The sequence below is a fragment of the Pelodiscus sinensis genome, chromosome 2 (genome assembly GCF_049634645.1).
Source record: "Pelodiscus sinensis isolate JC-2024 chromosome 2, ASM4963464v1, whole genome shotgun sequence".
NCBI lineage: Eukaryota > Metazoa > Chordata > Testudines > Trionychidae > Pelodiscus > Pelodiscus sinensis.
The window spans coordinates 152504696-152529309 of NC_134712.1; the positions used below are offsets into that span (position 1 = coordinate 152504696).

Genomic DNA, 24614 nt, shown 5'->3' on the forward strand with positions numbered 1-24614 from the left:
AAATTATGATTCTGGAAGAAAAGGTTATTTACACTGTTGATCCTCCCCCCCCCCTTTGATAACAAAAATTAATAAAGCATGCCCCATATCTGCCAAATATTTTCAATAAAATGGTTTTACTGGAAAAAATTAGTAGGCTGTTGACTTACACCTCATGCAATTTTACTGATATCGGGGTACCTAAGGCACACATTGGCAAGAATTTGGACCATTGTGAAGAAAGGTTTTTACTTGTATTAGAGATCAAATGGAATATTAGTAAGTCTAATCAATTGGCAAAAAAATCCTGCTGTTTCTGTGATATGGCCATATATTTCAGTTTGGAAAACAAGAAGAAGGGTAATGAATGGTGTAAGGGAAAATATGTTTGATTTCTGTATTCATATGTGACAGTGCTCTCTGCTTTTTAACTTCCTGTTATTTTCTTTTTTATAAAATAAGATAAATAGCACCTAACATTTATACATGCTTATAAACCATACTTTTGCCCAATAGTAAATTTCAATCCATAGTAAATTAGTAGATTCTCATATATACTGTTTGGCTCTTGATCTGTTTCTTATCTCCCCCCATCCATTGTATTCCCTGAGCTTCTTCACTAAGACTTTCTTTCAAATTGTGAGTACACAAATCTTTTTTTCCCCAGCTTCCCCACTTCATCAGCCTTCCCTTCAAATGTGCATTGCATCATTCTGCATTTCATCAGCTACTATTACCATATGCAGAATGGATGAGTGATATAAGAAAGGGAATCCTTCGCCTACTTAAAATAGCAGGTCCTAATAGAACAGGTTACTGTGCCATTGCACTCCCTATGCTTTATGGAAATATGCTTATGAATATGTACAGTGAAACCTCTGTTACCCGGCACTCTGTTAACCAGACAACTTTGTTAACCAGCATTGCCCCCAGCCACAATACTGTCACATCTTCATGTGCACAGGCCTGGCTAGGTTTACCATGATTGGCTTAACAATTTTTTATTTAAGAAGTACTAATAATCAAAATAGAAATGTGAGACCAATTGCCTTATACTACAAAACTACCAATATTAAAAACTTAAGTTTTATTATTATTATCCTTTGGTTTTTCCTAGGTTGATGGGACCCTCAGATAACCAGAATTTTTAGATAGCTGGAATGCCCTAATTCCTGAGCGTGCCAGATAACACATTTTTTTCATTCATTTTTTTTAACTGTATCCTTTGGTATATATGGTTGTGACTATTTTCTTCCACTATTTGATCTGAGGAAGTGGGTCTGGCCCACGAAAGCTCATCATCCAATAAACCATCTTGTTAGTCTTTAAAGTGCTACATAGTTCTGTATTTTGTTCCAGATAACACAGGTTTTCCTGTATAACTGGAACAAACTTTATGCAAAATACAGCTTGTGATATATTAGAAAAATTGTAATCTGATGAATGTGTATATTCTATTTGCGTGCATGTTTCATTCCTGTATTTGAAGTTTGAACTAGAAAGCATAAACCTGTTTACTAATCTAGATGAGTTAAATGAAGGTCATTAGTAATACTCAAGGAATGTAATGGCCTGGTACTCAGGACAATGAGTTTTGAATAGTATTGTTGTTTCTGTTAGCTTGGACTCTAGTTGATCCTGCCAAAACATGTGGCCAGGTCACCTGATGCTGGAACCCATTTTGGATGCTGTACTTTTTCACTGGAAGTGTGAAAAGTTTGAACGAAGCACAAAGGATTCCTGTCGTTGGGAAAGAGATACAAAAGCACAACCCAAAAATTGGGGCCACTGCCAGACATCAGGGCACACCTGTTTACCACCCAAGATGACTGCTGGAAACATCTAAGACCCACCATGGTGAAGGTTCAAGCCCAAGTTGGGAACCTTCCCAGCTTGTGAGGAAAGACAATCAGAACTACTGTTAGGGTAGAAAATTGCATGTAATAAGTTTATCTGAGTATTAGGCTCAGCTGGCATCTTTTATTTGGTTAGTAACTTACTTTGATTTCTGTTATGACTTGCTGTCACTTAAATCCTACTTTTTATTCTTAATAAAGTCACTTTTGTTTATTAATAAACCCAATGTAAATAATTGTTACCTCAGGGGGACAACAGCTGTGCATCTCTCTCTTACATTCACAAAGGGGGCAAACAATTTATGTGCTTGCTCTTAATAAAACTTTATACAGAATAAGACAGGCAGGTAGTCAGGCTCAGTGATATTTCAGAACATCAAGTGACAGCCACAAGGTGATCTCTGTGGCCCTTTTCCATAACTGGAGTTCTTCAAAATTTGTAGCTCATGTCCATTCCATGTTAGGTGTGTGTGCTCACACCAGTGCCAGAAGATTTCCCTTAAGTGATATCTTTAAGGAATGGGCTCTTGTGCCCTTTGGTGTGGTGCTTATAAGGTGTGGAGTAAGAGGTACTGCTAGCTTCCTCCACCCTCAGCTCTTTCGTGGAAGAACTCCAACAGCGGGGAAGGAGGGCAGGTCATGGAATGGACATTAGCAACACATCTCAAAGAACACCAGTTACGGAAAAGGTAACAGTCTTTTCTTCTTCAAGTGCTTGCTCATGTCCATTCCAAGTTAGGTGACTTCCAAACAATATCCACAGAGGTGGGTAGGACTTCATGAATGTGAAGCTTATAACACAAATCTACTGACCCCAGAATCATTTCTGACCTGTTGGGGGATGGCGTAGTAGATTTTCTTTGTGTAATAAAGTTCAACAGAAAGCACTTGTTCAGATTTTGTGGAATAGGTTAATCGCTGTGCTCATTGGAAAGACTGAGCAACAGCGATTGCTGATGTCTAATTATGCATGGATAGGACCACGAAGACCACATTATGTGAAAACCATACTGAGGAATTCCACTACCGCACAAAGCTGCGCATCAAACTACATGCCTTCACCTCTGTCAGTGTGAGAACCAAACGTGAAACACAATCAGTCTCTTGATAATGCTCATGTGAATTTTAAACAGAAGATACTTTAAAGGTGTAAAATGAAAACTCCACTCTCATGCAAGATCTTGCCTCTCTTTATTGTCTCCTTTGACTTCCCATTGGTATTTCTGGAAACAAACTTGAGTCACACACAAAATATAGAAACAATCTGCACAGAAGTCTATTATTCAAAAAAATAAAATGCTATGCTAGGCCAACAGATTTAGATTAGTAAATTCAGAACAGGGTAGAAAAAGGTCAGAAAGTGACTGCTTGAATCATTCTAAATGTCATATTTTAATAGGATTAAAGTATTTCTAAACTTTACTGATCTCACCTGCATAACGGAAACAAAAAGGGTCCAATGTAAGGAAAACGTGTGAGCGTAAGGCCAAAAAGTAAATGTAAAGAGTCTAGATAACAGAAATATGCCTGCAGCAAAATGCCAGTCCATAAAAGTCTCTCCCCCGCTCTCCAACACACACACATACACTCAGTCTAAATTTAGTTAAGTATTTGCAATGGGTATATAAAGTTGGTTTTTGCTCTCTGTTAAACAATGTTGAAAGAACAGATTTTGTCCCTTATTAGTTTTGAACCACATATAAAACAGTGGCACAGTGGTTGCCAAAATGATGAAAAAGACCTACACATTCTCTACTTGGTTGTCTGTAAAGATAGATAGTCAGACCTTTTCCCCATCTTAAAACCAATGTCTGCTCTCAATTACGTTGGTGTAAATCTGAGTAACCACACTGGCTTCAGGCAGCTTTACTGAATTTACAGCACTGAAAATGAAAACAGAATTTGGATACTATTGTCTTTTCTGCTTTACTGCCACCATAAATATCTTTCTTTGGAGGATTTATTTCCTTGCCCTTGTAGTAAATCTTACCTGTTGACACAAAGCAGATGAATCTGAGCAACCTGTTTGATGTGGTAAACAAAAGCAAAATAAGTGCCAAACCATCTGAACGGGTCAGAAAGAAAAGGAAGAGAAACACTATGCGAAGAAGTACTCTGAGGAACAACCTAGAGCTTGCAGTGATTTGGGGAATGGAGTCCATAAATAACCAAGAAGAATACACCCTAAAAGGAAACACAATATACTAGGTGGGACTGATTCTGATCTTCTGAGACTGTAAATCAAGAGTAGTTCTACTGAAGTCAATGAAGTTATTCCAGTGAAAAGCCAGACATCAGTATCAGTGACATGTACCATATAACTACCAGCAGAGCAAGGCAGGAAAAGTAAGGGGAAAAAAATTAAACTGAATAGCAACAAAGTTTTCCTAATGGTGAAGCAAATTTGGAAGAGTCCCCAAGGAAAGTGGCTAAAATCTCACTGCTGGGAATATTTTATAACTAAAACAGAGATCTTCAAAACACATTGTAAATTACAAACCTGCGTTTGCTAGGGGATAAACTAGAGCAGGGGTCGGCAACCTTTTCAAACCAAAGAATTAAACTACATCAAAATTCAGAACGAGTGGTCAATAAAGAGCCAGTATAAGAATGCCAATTTGCATGACTGAAAATGTACAACTTAGTATTACAAATAATTGACATGATGATTAATAATAGCATAAATGAAACATTGTACTCAAAGACTTTATTTAATGGGACTTCTGGCGCTGCATCTTTTCCACACATTTCTTTGAAGTTTACATTGTAACTGGTCAAATTCAGCTTCATGCCCGCATTCAGGCTGTCTTCTGTCGATCTTAAGCACAAATGACTTTTGATGTGATTCAAATGAGAGAAAGTCTGCACACATATATAGGTGGAGCCAAACACTGAAAGTAAGGCCAAGCTGACATTCTGCATGGTGTTGTATATGACAGGACATTCTTTCTAAGATTGCAAAATTAGATTATCATCATGTTCCAAGTTCTTCATGTCAGTCCGTTTGTGCAATTTGCCAATTCTGAACATTATCGAACAAGTCATTCTAAATCAGAATTCAGCTTCATGAATTTTTCCATCCCAATATCCAACTCCTTAAAATCTGCTATTTCCATTTCCAAATCGCTGATTGAGATGCCTGGAATTACTGTCATATCTAGTTCTCCATCCGAAGCTTTAAGTGGACCAATCATAAACTTAAACAGAGCACTGTATTTGCAAAAGTCAACAAGACGAGACTTGAATGCTATCAGGAGCTCAGAAACAAACCCAGCAAGCTGCTGTAAATCAAGGCTGTTTGGTTTCTCTCTCTTATATGAATCACAAAACATTCACAATCTTTTAAAAAATGTCAGTCTGTCCATTTTGATATCTTTGATAAAGACTGTCAATTCTGACTCAAATCCAAACACGGCCTGCTGCAGAATCAGGACTATATTTCCTTGCCCTTGTAGCTTAAGGTTCAACGTATTGTAACGTCAACAAGATAGTAAAACTTGAGCAACCAGTCACAGTCTGAAAGCTCTATGTGTTTCACACTGCTCTTATCTAAAAATTACATAATCTCATTAATGCAGGTGGCAAAATGAGACACAATTGAGCAAACAATGTGCATCAATAGATCAGGGTATTGGAAATCTACTTCCTCAAGTAGTGACTGAAATTGATGGCGATTAAGGGCTCAGGCAAGAATCCAACTGACAATGTGAATGACCAGTCCCATTACATTTCTGAATTCAGTTCCACAAGATTACGCACAAAATGCCTCCTGATGCATAATGCAGTGAAAGTTCAAAAGTGGGTGGTTCAGCTGTTCTGACAAAAGTAAGGAATCCTCTGTATTTACCAACCACACGAGGTGCACCGTCTGCACGCACAGACATAAGATTATCCATCTGGATTTCTTTCTTGTAACGGGGTGGCACTCACCTCCCGTGAACGCCCCCTGTTCAGCTGAATGCGGGTTCCTGCACTGCCTCAGTCTTAAAAGCCTTGCAGCTACTCAACCCTCTGGCTGAGTCACACAGTCTCGTGTGCATTCACAACCACCTTTAGAAAATTTCAGTGCTCATCAACCACTTTCTCTTTGCCTTTTTACTGTTGAGGGTTATGGAGTTCACCACTACATATATTATAGAAAGATTTCTTGACCAATCAAATAGAAGGAGAATATGCACAACCCCCAATAAGTGGAGAGGATGGATGATTGTTAAGATGACCAGTTAAAGACAGAAGACAAAAAACAAACAAACAAAACCAAAACACCTTGACATGAATAATTAGCATTTTTAAAATTTGGAATTATTCAATTTTTCACTTTAATTTAAAAAGTTGTGTGCATTTTGGAAATGACAAAAGAACCATATTTGGTTCCATACTGAGCCATATTTGGTGCTAGAGCCATAGGTCGCAGACCCCTGTACTAGAGGCTGGATCACACCCATTGAAGCGGAGTCCTTCTGTTGAAATAAATGGGCACCAGGATCTGGTCCCAGATGAAAATTAGACCTTGGCCTCCTGTAATTTCTATGGGCTGAATTACACAGCATGGGAAGCAGGAGTACTAGAGGCTGTGGCAGTTGGAAATGTTATGCCTGCAGAAGTCAGGCAATCACGATTTCACTCAGAGGAGACCACTCATAGCTGGTTTTTTATATACCTTGGTATATGTATGGGCATTGGAAGTGGGACTGTGGACCCACAATAAACACGCCACCAATGGGAAGTAGATGAGAGAGCTGGATCCTTGATAAATTCTTTCAGAATGAGAACAATATTTATTGAAATTGCAATATTTTGATGAAAAACAACAAAAATATTTTGAAGATATTTTGCAGGATTTTTTGCCATGTTTCCACCAGCTCTGTGATTAAACTCAGAAACAACATGAATAAAGACTTGTCTCTATCAAGTTTCTGTGTATAATTTTGTGTTGTTTAGTTTTGAGGCTAAGATATGCTCAGGCAAAATGACTAGCCCACAAAGTTATTATTTTGAAACAATAGTCTATAATAACTTCTCTACAAAGTTCTGAGGGTCACACTCCTTGCCATTAATAGAGAGATGTGGCCCACATGAACTTTTGGTCCCAATAGGCAAATATTCTGACTTGATCGAACTGATAAAGCATATGAACCTAGTCTTGCCGTAGTGCAGTTATATTGTCCTCACACGTTTTAAAACACAAAACTGAAGTTTGAGACTAACAGATGTGTGGTGCCTAGATGTTGCTTTAATGCTTACAACTTGGAAAAAAGGATGTAGCCAATGTAATAATGAATCAAAGTATGCTTCTAAGTACTATAAGGCACTGTATGACATATATATTATATCATTAGCTTTTAAAACCCCTTTTATCAACTATAACACTCAGTTATATAAGACACTTTTTGAATGTTCAGAAAGAAACATAACCATACAGATGAATGGTCAGCAAAGCAGGATATCATCTCAAGACACCAAATGGCTAAAATTTCAAAAAATCAGCGTCCGGAGATTCTCCTGGAGTGAAGAAGCTATAGGCCCAATCTCTGGTATGGCAAGAACCGAGTGGAAGAATGCTCCCACCCACCGCAAATACATGCAGTGCTGGGGCCAAGATCTGCCCCAAAGTGGTTAAAATAGAGATGACAAAGGGTGTGTCTACACTGGAGGGCTTAACTTGAAATAAGCTACGCAAATTGAGCTACGTCAATTGCATAGCTTATTTTGAAATAGCTTATTTAGAAATAAGGAGCGTCTACACAGGACTTATTGTGAAATAGAGCACTCTTCCTCTGACTTCCCTTACTCCTCATACAATGAGGGTTACAGGAGTCGGAGTAAGAAGTCCTCAGGCTTGACAGTATTTTGTCACTGTTTTGAATTAACTGCCTGTTGTGTAGACATGGACTAAGTTATTTTGGAATAGCACTAGTTATTTCAAAATAGTGTTGCAGTATAGACATACCCAAAGAAAGTGATTAGCATAATATCACGTCCAAAAGGAGATGAGCACAGATTTAAAACGAGAGGCATCAAAGGGTTATGTGCTGGGGATTAGGATGGTGTGATTTGGGACAGATTGTGTTTTCCATTGGACTGTTATGCATTCTCCAGTTCCCAACTATGAAACAAAGGGTATGTCTACACTTGCACCCTCTTTCGAGCAGGGATGCAAATGAAGACATTCGAAATTGCAAATGAAGCTGGGTTTTAAATATCCCACGCTTCATTTGCATAATCTCGTTATGGCGCTATTTTGAAATAGCGCTATTTTGAAATATAAAACACGGTATAGATTTGGTTACTTCGGGAGAACACTCTTCTTCCGAAATAACTGTTAAACCTCGTTTTATGAGGAATAAGGGTTATTTTGGAAGAAGTGTGTTCTCCCAAAATAACTGCATCTACAATGTGTTTTGTATTTTGAAATAGCACCATAATACAATTATGCAAATGAAGCATGGGATATTTAAATCCCAGCTTCATTTGCAATTTCGAATGTCTTCATTTGAATCCCTCTCTCAAAAGAGGGTGCAAGTGTAAACATACCTAAAGGAAAAAAATGGGCAAAAGCACATGACAAAAAATACACATGGGCAAAAGCACATGACAGAAGCACAGTGTAAGGTGCTTCAGGAAGGATGACTCAATGTGCTTGCCTATCTTTGATCACAAAAGAATCAATCCAGGATCCTTGTGAAGTAAAACCACTTAAATAAAACACCTTTCTTCCTCCCAAATGCATCAGCCTAAACAGTTAATCACACTCACTGCACGTGGTCTAGCCACACCACGAGGACATGAAAAAGCCCAAAACCATGCAAGAGGTGTTCCATGCAGAACAGCTGCTGCAGCACTCACATTGAGGAGACCTGATGTTCAGTTTCAAATGCACTGTCATCCTTGTCATCAGCCTGTAAGGCTATAAGGCTCTCATTCTTGAATTTACTACAGACCCAGCAAAAAACAAGCATGAATGAGATATCAAATGAAAACAGGGAATAATGACTAATGCACTGGACATAGAGAACTGATCTAAACTACTGCTTAAGTCAATGTAACTTATATTGCTCAGGATTGTAAAAATATATATCCCCCTGTGAGATGTAAGTTACACTGTCTTAAAGCCGTATTCATACACAGCTCCGCTGGCCACCTCTTGTGGAAGTGGAATAATTTTGCTGAAGGGAGAGTACCAGAAGTGCTTCAGCAGTGCAGCTAGTGTAGGCTTGTCTTCAGCATACTGGGAAACCACAAGGCAGTAAATTATATATATGAATCCTGGAGCAATAAAATTTCACCTATTCTGAAGAAAGGGTCTTTTTAATAGGAATTGGTTGTTTTTCTATAAAATTTAGCTTGCAAGGTAGGAAGTTTCCTACATGACAGGCAGAATTTGGAGGCTTCTGGATTGCACTAAGTATCTTCCATCAGAAATGTTGAAAGAACTTCATTCTTTATTAGCTTAATGTGCTTCAGTTCCTGGTTTCCCAATTTGAGACTCTGTTGCTCCTTCTTTTCTCTAACAAAACCCTGGACTAGAATGGCACTGGCAATAAAGAAAATCCAAACACCTACTATTTTTCATGTTTGTTTTATAATACCAATAAACTCCTCAGGCAGTACTAACCAGCTAGACTGAATAGCTCGCCTTGTTCCTGGGGCTCTGATTCCTTCCCAGTTAGTCTTTATTGCATCTCGTTTGTTAATTCTTAAATAGAACCATCACATCAACTCAAAATGGCAGCTCAGCTTTGAAAGAAAAGCTGAATATACATTTTGGAGCACTGATTGTAAAAAGAAAATGCCTCACATGAATTCATTTCAACCACACAACCAATAACTTTGCACACATACAATAAATCTTGATGTTTATGATCTCTCCAGGACCTCCCTGTAGAATTTGATTCTTCTACCATACGGATCTATCAAATGGAAATTGTGTCCCTATATTACAATAGATGAAAATTCTATCATTAAATATTGTTACGATCTCATTGCATGAATGTTCACTCTCAAGCTGTTCACATCAATTCCTATGGTAATACAGACTCAGGAATATATTTGTTTACTTTACAAATAACTTTGAAGGTTTTTTTTCTTGAAGATTAATGAAATATAGTACAGACAGGCAGGTATTCATAGGGAACATATGCATCTGAAAGGCAGGTGAATAAAAAGAACCAATGATCTACACATCTTTCTCTTTTCAACCCTCTAGTAGTGTTTTGCTTTTGTGTCCACTAAGAGAAACTCAGACTGAAGAAAGAAAGGAGGGGGAAAGTTAAATAATTGAACAGCGTGGCATGATTAAAGTCACTAATGTGCAGTGAGCATAATGGAAGGGTACAGAAACGGGAATAAAGGAATATTTCTTGTCTCAGGCACTTACTTCTCACTAAGATCTTCTATTCGTTGCCCATGGCCTAACATGAAGTTAGTGCTTGGCTGGCTGCAGGGACTTGCAGGAGCTGATAAAGTGCTTTTGATGCTCTGGGCTGAATGTCTGCGACTTCTCCTGCGTTCCAGCCCTCTTCGTTCATTGGAGCCAAGACTGGCCCTTCTTCTATCTTTCCGCCCATTGGGTGGGGGATCAGCAGTCTCATCTCCATCCTCATGTCTTAGTGTCATCTGAATGGAATGAAAGGGGAGACTTTTCACATGTTACTTCTGGATTCCCTATGTTTTCACTCACATTTTAACAATGAACATGTACCTGCATGTCATCCCCAACCATGAAGTCATCACGCCCAGCATAGCTGACTCTTACGACACTCATCATTATTACAGCTACTTCACTTTAACTACACATTCATCTTACTGATGCTATTTATACTATGGAATTACATAGACCCCCTCCTCTGCTGATCTTAAAGAGCTCTCCAAAAAAATTAGACTGGGATTTTTAAAGTCAAAGGGACTTAGATGTCTAGCTCCCATTATATTACAGTGGGATTTGGACATCTCAGTCCCTGGAAGAAAACCTGGCTCTATTCAAGTCAATGGCAAAATTCCTCTTCACTTCAAAAGAGACAGGACTTTACCCAGAGTTTTATGAATTCTCACCCAACCACTGGAAGTAATGACATACAACCCTTATTTTATAGATGGCAAAACAGAGCCACGGAGATATTAAGTGATTTAACAAAGTCCCACAGGAAGTCTGGGACAGATCCATAAACAAACTTCACATTTCTAGAAACTCAGTCTGGTCCATAGATTTTCATTCTCTCTAGAAAGAAGTTATGTGAGAGCCATGCAGATATTGTAAATCGTGCCCTACTTTAGAGCTTTACTAATGTTGCCATGATTTTGGCTCACCCAAGAAAGAAATTAACAGATTTGCACGCCAGCTTAATATCTTTATTGGTTTTCATGACTCTCTCCGTAAAGTTGAGAAAACCTGTCCATGGTATCATGATTGATCTAAAAAAACCAGAGGTTGTATCTGGACCTTATTCTCTAGTGAGCCACTCAAGTTTTCAGTTGGTGTGACTACATTCAGTGATGCAATCAATGGAGCATTAGGGCCACTATACATAGATTTGGTCTATCTCATCTAGCATGGGTGTAACTCAGGAATAACTCAATTAAAGTCAGTAGAGCTACACGGGGGTGAAGTTGGCATAAGAAAGGCCCAATCTCTGAAGCTGGACTTAATGCTAAAGACAGTTATTTCATTTCACCACACCAGAACATACATTCACATGAACTTTATATTACTTTAAATAAAGCAAAGTCTGAAATGTGTTTGATCATTAAGAAACCAAATATCCTATCTTTGCACATAAATATTTCACAGGTGGTGAATGCAGAGTCAGTCATTACCCAATCATTGCAAGTCAGGTAGGAATTGATCCAGTATAAACTCGTAAACAAGGACTCACTGGGCAATCAATTGTGGAGAGAACTGTGTGTGTGAAGTTGATCTAGGCTGGCCTTTTTTTTGGTGTGTGCACTGAATACTTTTGCATGTGGAAAGCACTTTTACTGACTTAGAGATTCTGATGTGTAACTAGCAGTCTGAGAAAGAGTTTTAATTGCCTTCAGAACTGCCTCTAAAGAGGCCAGTAAATGCTCAGTTTTACCTTGACGCATATTCTATGTCTAGTATGAAATGCATTTGTGCTGCATGTAGTCATGTACCGTAGTAGGTCAGATATAAGAATGTGTGTAACACTTCCAGCAACCAGATGTTTTTCTTTTAAAATAAAATAGATAACCAAGTTTCACCTAGGTTACATTCCCCCTTCAGCTTTGAAGTTTGCACAAGCTTCAAGATGCATAAAACAGGACATGTTATGTTACCTCATAAATGTTAAATTGCTCAACTAAGTCCAAGTCTGTTCCTTTCTTGTTCAAGTGTCTTTGTGAAATAACTTCAATGCCTAGCTCTTCCAGACAGTCCACCACGTCATAGAAAGAGTCCTGATCTGGCAACCCCGACAGTGTCTAAGAATCAAAGTGAAAACATTGACATCCATTTGTTTGGAAGAGAATTAAAAACATTTTACAAGAATCTATAAATGGTAGTAGTTGTGATTCTGATTAAACAAGAAATAAAGAACGGGGTGAGACACAGCTAGAAAAATAAAACATCAAGTGAAGCAAAGTCTAACAAAAACTGGTAAAGTGTAAAAATAGATAAACAAAACAAATTAATGTTACTAATTCATACAAAACTATTGACAATGTGGATATATATATATATATATATATAGATCATTCCCTGGTTCTACTTAACTGCAGAACAGCAAATATTAAGGCATTAAAAGCAAAAATTAAAAGCAAAGAGAGAGAGAGAAAAAATACAAAAAAGATTTTTTGGAGCAAGGCAAGCTGGTTTCCTACTGAATCCTGTCTCTTTGACCTTACTGAAAAGGGTGAACCACAGAGCTGACTGATGCTCAGCTAGCAGTAATCATCCCCAGCCTACTGTCTTCAAGTCTTTAGTAATAGTAGTTTTCTTAATGTACAAGTTGCTCTAGACAGCAGAAATATCAGTGCCTTCCTTCCTACTCATTCTTTAAAGTCTAAGGGTATGTCTAAATTACATGGCTCCATCAATGGAGCCATGTAGATTAGGCTGATCGGCAGAGGGAAATGAAGCCGCAATTTAAATAATCGCGGCTTCATTTAAATTTAAATGGCTGCCGCACTGAGCCGATAAACAGCTGATCATCTGTTTGTCAGCTCAGCGCTCTTGTCTGGATGCTCCCGCGCCAACCTGAAAGCCCTTTATCGACCTCCCCGTTATGCCTCGTAGGATGAGGTTTACCGGGGAGGTTGATAAAGGGTTTTCATGTCGACAGGGGAGCATCCAGACTGCCCCGATCTTCCGACAAACAGCTGATCGGCTCAGTGCAGAGGAGCCTTTTCCAGGGAGCCTGAAAAACCCCCAGTGGCAGGGGGACAACAGCAGCAGCAACCAGGCAGTTCTGGCTGGAATCCCGGGGAACTCTGGCAGCAGGGTGGGAGCCCAGCCTTGGGAGCTCCAGGGAGAGGAGCCTGGGAGTGGAGCAGCCAGCAGGGGAGCACTGACCTCCCCTGGTTCAGCAAACTCCCTGGTTTGGGACCCCTCAGGTCCCGAGGGTGCCAGACCAGGGAGGTCCAGCCTGTATAAAAATACTTTACACCAAAATAACTTTTTGAACTCCCATTTTGATTTATATCTGGATTTGATACAGGGTTTTTTTTTTCTTATCATAGCTTAGACTTCCTTTTGCAGGGGAATTCACAATGCTGTCATGAGATACACACTGCTACAGTGCGATGAAGTCATAGAACAGTTTGCATTGCAATACACCAACTCCACCTGGTGTTGAAAGTGACTGCCACGAGATGAATCCATTATTATGGCTCAACAGCAGAACCAAGTCAGGGGGAGAAGATGAACTACTGGAGGGAGATTTGTTTAAATAGAAGTGGGCCTGGTTCTCTGTTATCCTGGACTTCTGGCAGTCATTTACATCCTTGCAAAGTGAGCACACTGTACTGCTATTTTGATCTGGTAGGATGTTACACTTCTTTTATGTTGTTGTTAATGACTATGCAAGGTGCAACTATAACCCACATACCTAGTGGGTATGGTTCACTGTCCCATGTAGTCCCACTTAGACCACTTGCAGAGAGCAAGCGAATGAGTGAGCTCTACAGCATTAACTGAGAGCCAACCAACTTTTAGCTCAAGCTGTAGAGGCTCATGCATGAAGCTCCAGAGTCCCAGGTTTGGTTCCGCCTGGTGGCATTACACAAGGCAAGTGAGAATCAGGCCCAAATATGCTTAAGAACCCAATTTTGCCACTCAGGCTGAGTAGCACCTTATCATAAATACTATGCAAGTCACTTTGGAGCAAGGTGTCTCTCAGTGTGACTAAGTGTGGCAGAACTGGTCTCATAAATCAGGTCCACACGCTATGTCCCCCTCCTAAAAAAATTGCCAAGGAGGAATGATGGGTTCATCACTAGAGAAAACAACTGTGGGATGAAAATAAGTCAGTGTGGGATGAAGTAATAAAACAAATGCTAGTGGCTGACAATTTCCAGATAAGATTAAGAGGCATAACTCCTCAGAAAGAAGGAACCCAGTATAAAATAAAACAGGGCATATATAAAAAAAGACTCCTGAGGACATGTTTTCGCACTGTAGTGGGACTTATATACATATGTAACTTGATAGATGCCTTTCAGAAGGCTTCTTATCCTAATGAAGTCAATGGGAGTTTTGCCTTTGATTTCAACAGGACTAGAGGTTGGCTTTAAATTAAATGTCATGACAACAGCAATGCTACTGTGGGAACTGGGCCTACTAGGTTGCTTCCAAAGGCAATGCCAAGTACTAAAGGAGAAGCTAGTTTATCAAAAAGCTTTTACTGTAGCCATGAACAAGAGCTTAAGAAAGTACTGTGCAGTAGGAGTACGTTCACATTCTGATTTATGACCAGAACTGACAAACTGAAGGCATTAGAACGAATATAATGAATTTAACAGGTCAGAATGATAGTAACACTATGACCTATTAAACAAAACTATAAAGCACAATAATATTTTAGTTCCTAAATGAATTCTGGTTTTCTATCTTCTTTAAAAGGTCAGTTTAAAAATGTGACTCATTTGATGATTGCTTTAGAGATTAAGAATTTCTTATCTATCTAGATTTCCATTTTTATAGACTTTTGGTTTTCTTTTGTGAGTGTATATGTATCTTTTAGATAACATTTAATTTTACAATGGAACAGCTCTTGTAATAAAACCCTTTGAGAATGACAAACAAGACCGAAAAAATCATGGCACCTTATGTTTTTTCTTTCTTTTCAAAGTACTCGGACCTGCTAAATTCATTATCCTTGGTGCAAAGAGAAAAATATCAAATGTTCTGGAACTATCAAATTGTGTACAAAGCTAGCCTTTGTAACCATGGGATCTTATTACCATTATGCTTGTCTACTCTGCCTCCTATGGTTTGTTACATTCATTTCTTTGTTTCTAATTAAATTTTGAGCTCTTTGAGAAAGGATCTGTCTCCTCCTCTGTATTTGCACAATACTTCACACAATGGAGTCCTGATCCTGATTGAGACCATTACAGAAATGATAAACAAGAAGAATAACTTTGTTTTATTCATACTGGCAGATTGACACAATGCTGTAAACTAACCTTCAGAAATTTGCTCCTAAGTTTACTGATCCATAAACTGCTACTCCCGCTAATGCTCGCACTACTGTCCTTATCTATCAAATAATAAATCTCCTGTGTCCCTCCCCAAATATCTGACCCCCACTACATCAGTCATGTCAGACTCTTAAACACCTAGGCCCCTCTTTCTATCTGTCTAACCCTCACACCATTCCGAAGTACCACAATACCTCAAGTGAATATGTTCTCCCTCATGCCTCCACCTCTACCCATCTGTTCAGCCCTCTTACCTCTCCAGCCAATTAATTTGAAAAGTGACTTAACTTCTCTTTCAGTTACCCTAATATCTCATTTTCCTCTCTAACCTGGAGCTCTGAAAGTGTTCTAAGGGATGGAAAAGAGAAAATTGGAAAGAGAAGACTCGTTTCTGAATTTTACAGCTGTTGTGGGTTGAAATTAAAGAATATTTATTTGAATATTTGTATGAGTGTATTGTATAAAATAATCATGCAAAGTTATACTTAGTGCCTCTGACCATGGTATCTGCTGTTGTTAATGTTACATTTACGAAATGGAAGTACAGTGGTGGCTCTTGGCACAGTATTAAAACATCAGGTAGAGTACTCAAGAGTTGCTGATGGGGAAGCCAAAGGGGCAGTTGCCCTAGGGCCCGGTGATTTAAAAGGGCCCAGGGTTCCCAGCTGCCACCTCCACTACGGCAACAATGGCCAGAGCCTAGGCCCTTTAAATTGCCGCTAGCGTCCCCATCGGCGCAGGCTGGGCAGTGCTGAAGGGCTGGCTAGCTCCTAGCCCTATCCCTTCTATCCAAGGCCCTCCACTCCTGGGGCAATTCTGTCAACTGCTCTGATTCTACTCCAGATAAGATTAATTCAGTCTGGCTTTGAGTGGCTTGCACTGTATGTTCTTGGGACAAGACTGGTCTTGCTAGATGTCTTTGATGTAACTGAAAATAAATGAGCACTAATATCGCTAAAGACATTAATGTATTAAAACAAACCTTGTTAACTAGAGTCATTGCATAAACCAGCAGTTCAGTGTCAACCCCATCTTTTTCCTCCAGGATCTCCATAATGTTGGACCATGGCTTGGCTCCTAAGAGTAACACAGATAAAGTCATTAGAAAAACAGCTGGTAGACTCAAGTTCAAGTCTTATGTCTGAGCAATTCTGTAAAACCATACCATTTATTTAGCTAACCCTGAGGTAGATATGTAGAATCATAGAATCACAGGGGTGGAAGAGACCACAGGAGGTCACTGAGTCCAATCCCCAGCTAAAAGCAGGACCATTTACAATGAAATCATCCCAGCCGGGGCTTTGTCAAGCTGGGGCTTAAAAACCTCTACCAACGGAGATTCCACCACCTCCTTATGTAGCCCATTCTAGTGCTTCACCTCCCTCCCAGTGAAATAGTTTTTCCTAATATCCAATCTAGACCTCCAGCACTGCAACTTGAGACCACGACTCCTTGTTCTATTATTTGTCACCACTGAGAACAGCCTCTCATCATCGCCTTTGGAACCTCCCTTCAGATAGTTGAAGGCTGTTCACTATGTACTCAAGAAAGAGCCAAAACTGATTTATCAATGAAATTGAAGGACCAAAGTTCAGATGATTGTGTTTGAAGTAGATGTGAAGATCAAGAGGGAAATCAGACAGCTATCTATTATTTACGTAGAGAGACTAATTCAACAACATAAGCAGCAAGGTTGAAAGACATTATCCCAAGTGCAGAGAAATGATTCAGTTTCAGGCCAATCTTCACAGAAATCCACCTCCAAAATTTTATCCACAGGATACAGACTCGGAGTGACAATACAATTCATATAATGAAACACAAGAGGTTCTTCATCAGAACCTGTCTTTGATTGATCAATGACCCCAAAGAAAAGATGTTGTAGTCTAACAATCATTTTGTGGTTGTCATATACACCTCATGAGTTATCATCACAGGACTGCGAGCAATCTCTCATTCACGCTGCGTTCAAATATATATCCTCTCTCTCATTCTCTCTCTCTCTCTCTCTCTCTCACTCACTCACTCATTCACAGATTGAGATTTCCCAGGGACGTAATTGAAAGCACCATTCACAAAGTGATGGCATTTTATAGAATGGAAAATTTTAGTCAGCAGAATGTTCTCATTTTCAATACTTTTACTTTAATTGATACCGATATTCTGCAAAAGGTACAAAAGGTCAGGGGGCATATTTTCACTGCTCAATATTTTTTCTTATCCATTAATTAAACTACTCTTCTGTAATGAGCTTTTCCATTCCACTAATCTTCTTTCATTTGCCTCTTCATATCAACAGACATTTTTGTGCAAGGAACGCATGTTTAGAAGACATGTGGAACAAATTCACTCTGCTCAAATAAGATATATGAACAGTAGGAATTATATCCTCACTACAAAATGTCTTTCTGTGGTTTCTATTATAAAAAAGGAAGAAAATGAGAGAGAGAGAAAGAGAGAGAGAGAGAGAGAGAGAGTTTGGACCTATAACAGTGCCATTTGTAAGGAAGTGAACTGCCAATAACATGACAAACTGATTACTTAATCCTTGCCTTGTGAGTCAGTGAAAGGACTTCAGGGGTGAGGAGGGGAGGAAATGCCTTTTATTCTATAGCCAGACAGTCCTCACTTGATTAGAACAATTCCATTTTGTATTTTAAATGCAGTATCTTGATATTCTATCATTTTACATTATCCTGCCTGTTTCCATATAAAGATGACATCCACAGTTACCCACGAAAACACAAACTTAGCTAGCCTGGGTGCACCAATTTCTTTGCTGCTTTCAGCGTGTTTAATGTTACTCTGTCAACCAAGCACTGTTATCAGCAAGCCAGTCCAGCAGTACTTGCTTTTCAGAAGGCAATAGGCTGTTGTGATTTGTAAAAGGCCATTTCCTGACCCAGGACATGGAAATTCTGGATCAGATGCTCAGCTGGTGTAAACTGACATAGCTCTTGTGACTTCAATGGAGCTACTTCAATTTATACTAGATAAGGACATTTTGCATCGAGTCTGCCTATTTTCTCATTGTGAACCCGAATTGCACAATCAAATAGAAAGCATGAGGTGACCTGAAAGCTGCCTATCTTCTCTCATCTTGTTACTTGTGTGTGCATATGTGCTCACAAGAGGCTGCAGCAAGACATGGACACTTATCTAGGAGCCCGGAAAAACATTAAAAGCTGTATGTTTGCATCTTCATTTTCCCTCATTCTTTCTACCTTCCCTGAAGAGGAATGTTCATTTTATGGAAAGCTTTCAAACTTCTCAGACTACAGATGAGTTCAAACCAAAACCACAGATCTGAACACTCCCAAATGCTAGGGTAATTTGTATCCCAACCCAAAAGTCATAGTTTGCCACTAACCGTAATCGTGAGGCCTACTTTTCAGGTTAGGTTTAGCTTTGCTGAAAAGTTAAATCCATTTAATGATCAGCTCTTTGGGATTTTTTTTCTTTTTATACTGCTACCTACCTATATTTGTTAATTGTCAATGTTATGAGGTACACAAATGTTGATGCAAAAAAGGCATAGTGCTGAATTTCTGGCAACGTTTTTTTTCTGACAGCAGACTGTGACATAAAAGGACATATGGTGGTTGGCTGGACTGGGACTTATGAGCCTTGGTTTTATTCCCAGCTCTGTCACTGGTCTACAGGATGACTTTGGGCAAGTCACTTCACCTCTCTGTGCCTCAGTTTCTCCATCTGTAAAAAGAGGGCAATGATACTGACCCCCTCTGAAAAGTGCTTTGAGATCTTCATGTAGTATCAGTAGTAAAACTGACGAGAGAGAAAAAAAATCAGGCTCACTGTAGTGAACGGATAGAGGTTTCTTTCTTGGCCTTCCTACTGAATGGAATCAGAAACACTCTCCAGTATGTCATAGGCTTCCTATTGTGGACAGCTATTGGAAATTCTTCTTTAGCTTGTGATTTGGGGCAGGATCGTATCGTCTTCATCCACATTTTACTACTAAGTTCAGAAGTGGTCATGGATGGTGCACAGCACCTACAAGGTCCTAGATGATACAGGACACATTAAATACAGTATATCCAAATAGGGTATCTTCCTGAGTCTGACTGTTTTTGGCCTCTCTTTAATACCATGTGCACATGAATTTTGTTTAAATCCAATAAAAAAGGAACATGAGTTTGGTGGGGTCAGCCAAGTCCTTATATACAGTTTCCACACCACAGATCAGCCATGCAAGGAAACACAAATAGTTTTCTGTCCATGAAAAGTCCCACAGACTAACAATAGAGGTGAGGAGTAAACAATTGGTACTGCTAGGGGAGAATTAATTCACTGACAAGGTTTATCTGTAGATTTCCACTAGTCATAAGCACTAACAAGTGACAACTTCTACATTTGGAGATGCCTTTGGGCCTTTTATGCATTAAAAAAAACCCACGTATTATGTGCCTGTATATCCTTTCACACAATCTTAGGAATACCAGTATTAAGCTCCTGAACATCTAGCTCTGCTTTGATGAGGAGGAAAATATGGACTATTCTTGTATTACAGGCCGCTTACAAGTCACATAGCAGCCAAAGCAGCAGAAACAACAAGCACAAACAGGATGTTAGTGTGCTCAGTTCGGACACCATGCATTAATCTCTGTATTAAAAAAGATGTTTGTGATAAAGTAGCAGCTGAAGGAACTGTAGAACTTCTACTCCACTTTCTAGCACCCAGCATCTATGTGCTTTAATTAAAGGGAGACAGTTACACTGTAGCTCAGAAAAGACATCAGAAAAAAAACTAAACAAGGGAGGACAAGCAAGAGTTTTAGGGACTGCCCAATTGCTCACTTATGAGCTACCTTTATCCATTATTAAGCAAGCAACTTCTATGGAACTTTGTATGTCAGTTTGCATATGGATGTGTTCTAGCAGAGAAACCACAGATGGGGTCACTTGGAAAGGGGGTTGAATTATTAAGAGGGTTTTGTTGTTGTTGCTAATCATATGTGCTACACATGTTAAAGAATTATGCCATATTTCAGCACTTTGCATGTGGATGAAAAATAGGGTTTTTTTCCAAAGTAGCATTGAACTTAATTAGTTAGTTCCAAGATTTATGATAATATTGCCAAAACAAGGCATGAAACATATTCTTCCTCTTTTCTTCCATCTGATAAGCAAATCGTTTAAAGCAGGCCTGCCACTGTTACAAGCGAGCAATGACCAATGACTGAAATTAAAAAGGCAACATCTCCACATCTAAAAATGAAATGCTATTCCTCTGATGACCTTAAAAAATCCCAACCCAATCCTAACCAGAAAGAACAAGAAAACAGACTTCTCTTTTAGTTTCTTGTTTGACTTGAGGAATTTTTAATATAATTGTGAGAGGTTTTTTTTAAGCACAGTGGATATGTAATGATAAGTTAGTTGTGAATCCATGGTACAATATGCTGCCCCATTGGGGTGAGATTTCTAATAATCTCCCACTTTGCTTTCAACAATCAGCTATCTAACCACAAGCAAACCAAAATGTTATGTTGATTCTGAAGTTGTTTTATTACTTTTTGGGAGGGGAAGGGGCGAGTGAAATATAGGCCTAAGGCAATCATACGGGATATAAAAGCGGAGGGTATGATTTTTCCTTTCCCCCCCATAATTGAATCACGTTTGCTATCATGGGAACAGCTGATGATTTGAAGATATGAGAATGTAAGTGAGTTCAGAGAGCTGAGGAAATACCAGAATTGTCTGTAAAAAATAAATCATAGAACTTACTATTACATGAGCACTATTAGTACATTTCTACTGTACAGCATTCTTAGGTTTATAGGCTTTAATTCAAAACAGAAAACCAACCTGAATTGGCCACATTTTAAAGTATCCCCTTGCCTTCCAGCTGGCCACTGAGGATGTATAGCTCTTTAAAAAAATATATTTTCAATACACCCATTTTGATAGCTAGAAGTGAAAACTGGCAACTTTTTCTTCTCTCCCTGACATCACGCACTCTGCTTCCGTCCCCACCAATCATTTGTTTTACTTTAACCATAAGGAGTTATTGGCGGAAGTTTGGGAGCAAGGCAACCATTCCAGTGATGGGGATGTTGTTTTAATCTCCATGTGTGTGAGACCACAACAATAGATCTACAGCCTTACAAACCTGCATGAAGCCAAAGGAACAGTTCAAATCAAAAGAGCATGACCTTGGAGGTTAGCAATATTTTATGGAAAGAACCACCCAAAAAAACCCACTACAACATTTTTTTACCTTTTCTTACTGTATGCAAATTGTTTAAATTCAAGACTTTTTTCCCCTAGACATGAAGGATAACAGGTTTCAGCATAATGTCTGCTGGAGAATTTTACTGCTATGTAACAACAGAACATTTTAGAGGTCTGAGTTTGTTTAGGTTTTTGGACAACATAAAGTGATGATATACTTTTTCTCCATATTAGATGGCTGCTATTATGCACAAAAGAGAAAGCATGATTCTGTGGTTAGGGTACGCGCTTACAAATTGGAAGACCAACATACAATTCTTTGCTTTGCCACACAATTCTTGTGTGACCTGAGGCAAGTCATTCAGTCTCTCATCTGTAAAATGAGGATAGCAGCCCTTTTCTACCTCACAGGGATGTTGTGAAAATTATTACACAAAAAATTGTGAGCCCCCTAGATTCTCCAGCAATAAGGACAATAGAGATAGGTATGGGATCATAGACAGACTCATTATGGAGAAATTCCACATAGTCTTAGAAATAAAACAAAGTAACTTCTTCTGGCTGATTACATTGATGACAGGTTTCACCAATGTGTTTAATGTATATTTTCAACATGTGCCAATTCTAACATGATTATTCATGTTAAATAGTATCTTATCCCACCAGCAACATTAACAAAACCCAATGAATTATTTAGAGAGGAAGGTACTTCTCTCAGTGATTCAGTGCTGTATTTAATACTTTAAACAAACTTTAAAAACTTGAAAAACAACAAACAGTCTTTTAGCACCTTAAAGACTAACAAAACATGTAGATGGTAACATGAGCTTTCATGGGCACAACCCACTTCTTCAGATGACCAGAGTGTTGGAAGTTATCCGAAGAACTGGGTTGTGCCCATGAAAGCTCATATACCATCTATATGTTTTGTTAGTTGGGTGCTACTAGACCATTTGTTGTTTTTTAAGTTTTTCCTGTTACAGACTAACTCTGCTACCCTTCTGAAGCCTTTAACAAAATTAAGCAGCAGTTTTAGAAAAGGAATGTGGGACTAAAAACTATCGAGGAAGATTCCTTTGGAATGAAAAGACAAACATGTACCACGGGTGAAATCTTGACCTTACCATGATCAATGGCAAAACTCTCAGGGGAGCCACAATTTTACCCTACATTATCAGCTACTCACCTCTCTTATCATCTACTGTGGATACTGCCTGGATTAGAAGTGGGGCATTGGATTCTGTATACTCCACAAACACCAGCAGCAGTTTCAGTGCTGTCTTTACCACCAGCCGGAACTGAAAGAAGAGAAAGTAACTTGTCATTCAGCAGCTCACAGTACTTCCAGATGTGCTGCATGCCACTCTACCAGATGGAAGCACTGCATTTTGGCTGGCGGCAACAATGTCAACGATATACAGAGAATAAAGCTATTTGAGCCATATACATGAAATATCTGCACAGCCAGCTGGCCTAGCTGTTCGCTGATAGGATACCACTCTCCCCATTAATTGCAGCTCAATTTTAACGCCAAAACTGACACTCCAAAGTGCATAACAAATGTAACCATACATTCCTCATGCCCCTTGATAGTCCCTGGCCAAAGCATGGAAGAAACCGTATGTGCTGATCTGAATGCACTCATCTCCCAACACAGTATTCATCATTCATTACTGGTGAGAGTTTAATATGGTCAGATTTCAAGCTCTTCCTTCTTTTTCCGGAATAGGAAATGACTGTTAGCTGCTTTTCTTTTAATCTCGTATACAATTTTTATTTAATAGACTGAAGTTCATTAAGCATGGGAACAAGGATAGGCGTGTGTATTCTTAACTGTCCCAGAAAACTCTTTTAATAAAATGGACTTTTTGTATCTCTGTGGTGGAAGCATTGAGTTTGTAACCTGGAAACAAGAAAACAAAAACTCCATCAATGAGTGGCCCTCCCATCATTTATTCTCCGAGTTTAGAAATGGCTCAACTGTGGCTACTAGGATGAAATTCTGATCCAGCTGAAATCACTGGCAAAGCCCATTGACTTCAATAGGGCCATAATTTCATCCATAGATTTCTCAATAACAGAGAGGAGGGTTTGTCTATGAGATCATTTCCAAAGTACACTGTGAGAGCAGTTACATGTTTTCATATACACATTCACACACCAGACTTCTGACAAAACCTTCTTCCCTGCAAGGTACATTTCATCAAACAACAAAGAGTGTCACATATAAAAGACAGTTAAAGAAGGAGAACTTTTAAATAGATAGGATTGTGTATGGCTAGTGAAGAAGAACTGTATCAGAATGGTGATCATTCTATTCTATTCTATTCTATTCTATTCTATTCTATTCTATTCTATTCTATTCTATTCTATTCTCAGGCCTTACAGATGATTGTTTATCAGAAAGTAGATTTTCATTCACATCCTCTCATCTGCTACAGAATGGCCACTTATACAGGTGAAGGTCCATTTTATTTTACTGACACCTGATTGCCTAGCCTTTTGCCTCTGGGGAATTGGTTTGTGGCTGCTACACCCAGAGTTAGGACATGTCCAGTAAAACTATACAGAAGAATCCCATAACTTTACATGCAATGTGGCTATGCATACTTTACCAGGACAATAATGAGCAGCAAAATATGAGTTTTCAGATAACGCAAGGCATACTTCTAAAGAACTATGGTAAATTTTGTAAAAATGGTGAATACAGGAGTACGGACTGTCACACTCAGGCACCTCAGTCACTTTTGAAAATGAGATTCAGGATTCTAAGGCAGCTGGAGCTTAAACTCTATGAAGTGCAAAAATACACCTATACACCTTTAAAAATCTGTATGCAGGGTTGTGGTAGCTGGAGAAGCTTTGGATAAGCTTGAAAACATGTCTTTCTCTTACTAACAGAACTCGACCCAATAAAAATACTGTTTT

The 24614-nt window shown here is 38.9% G+C and overlaps 1 protein-coding gene across 11 annotated transcripts in view; it reads right to left on the reverse strand.

Annotated features, from left to right (window-relative positions):
* The window catches only part of FHOD3 (formin homology 2 domain containing 3), a 590681-nt gene that overhangs the window by 148512 nt on the left and 417555 nt on the right, over window positions 1–24614 (reverse strand). For 6 of the 11 annotated variants that reach the window (XM_025187260.2, XM_075921654.1, XM_006128124.4 and 3 more), the window contains exons 7-10: window positions 22873–22984; window positions 16474–16568; window positions 12129–12272; window positions 10213–10451 (exon numbers count right to left, since the gene is read on the reverse strand). In XM_025187260.2, the coding sequence (XP_025043045.2) occupies window positions 10213–10451; window positions 12129–12272; window positions 16474–16568; window positions 22873–22984 (590 nt within the window). Of the gene's footprint in view, window positions 1–8681; window positions 8769–10212; window positions 10452–12128; window positions 12273–16473; window positions 16569–22872; window positions 22985–24614 lie in introns of all 11 variants that reach the window. The other 5 variants (XM_075921655.1, XM_075921652.1, XM_075921653.1 and 2 more) reach the window with 1 other exon arrangement.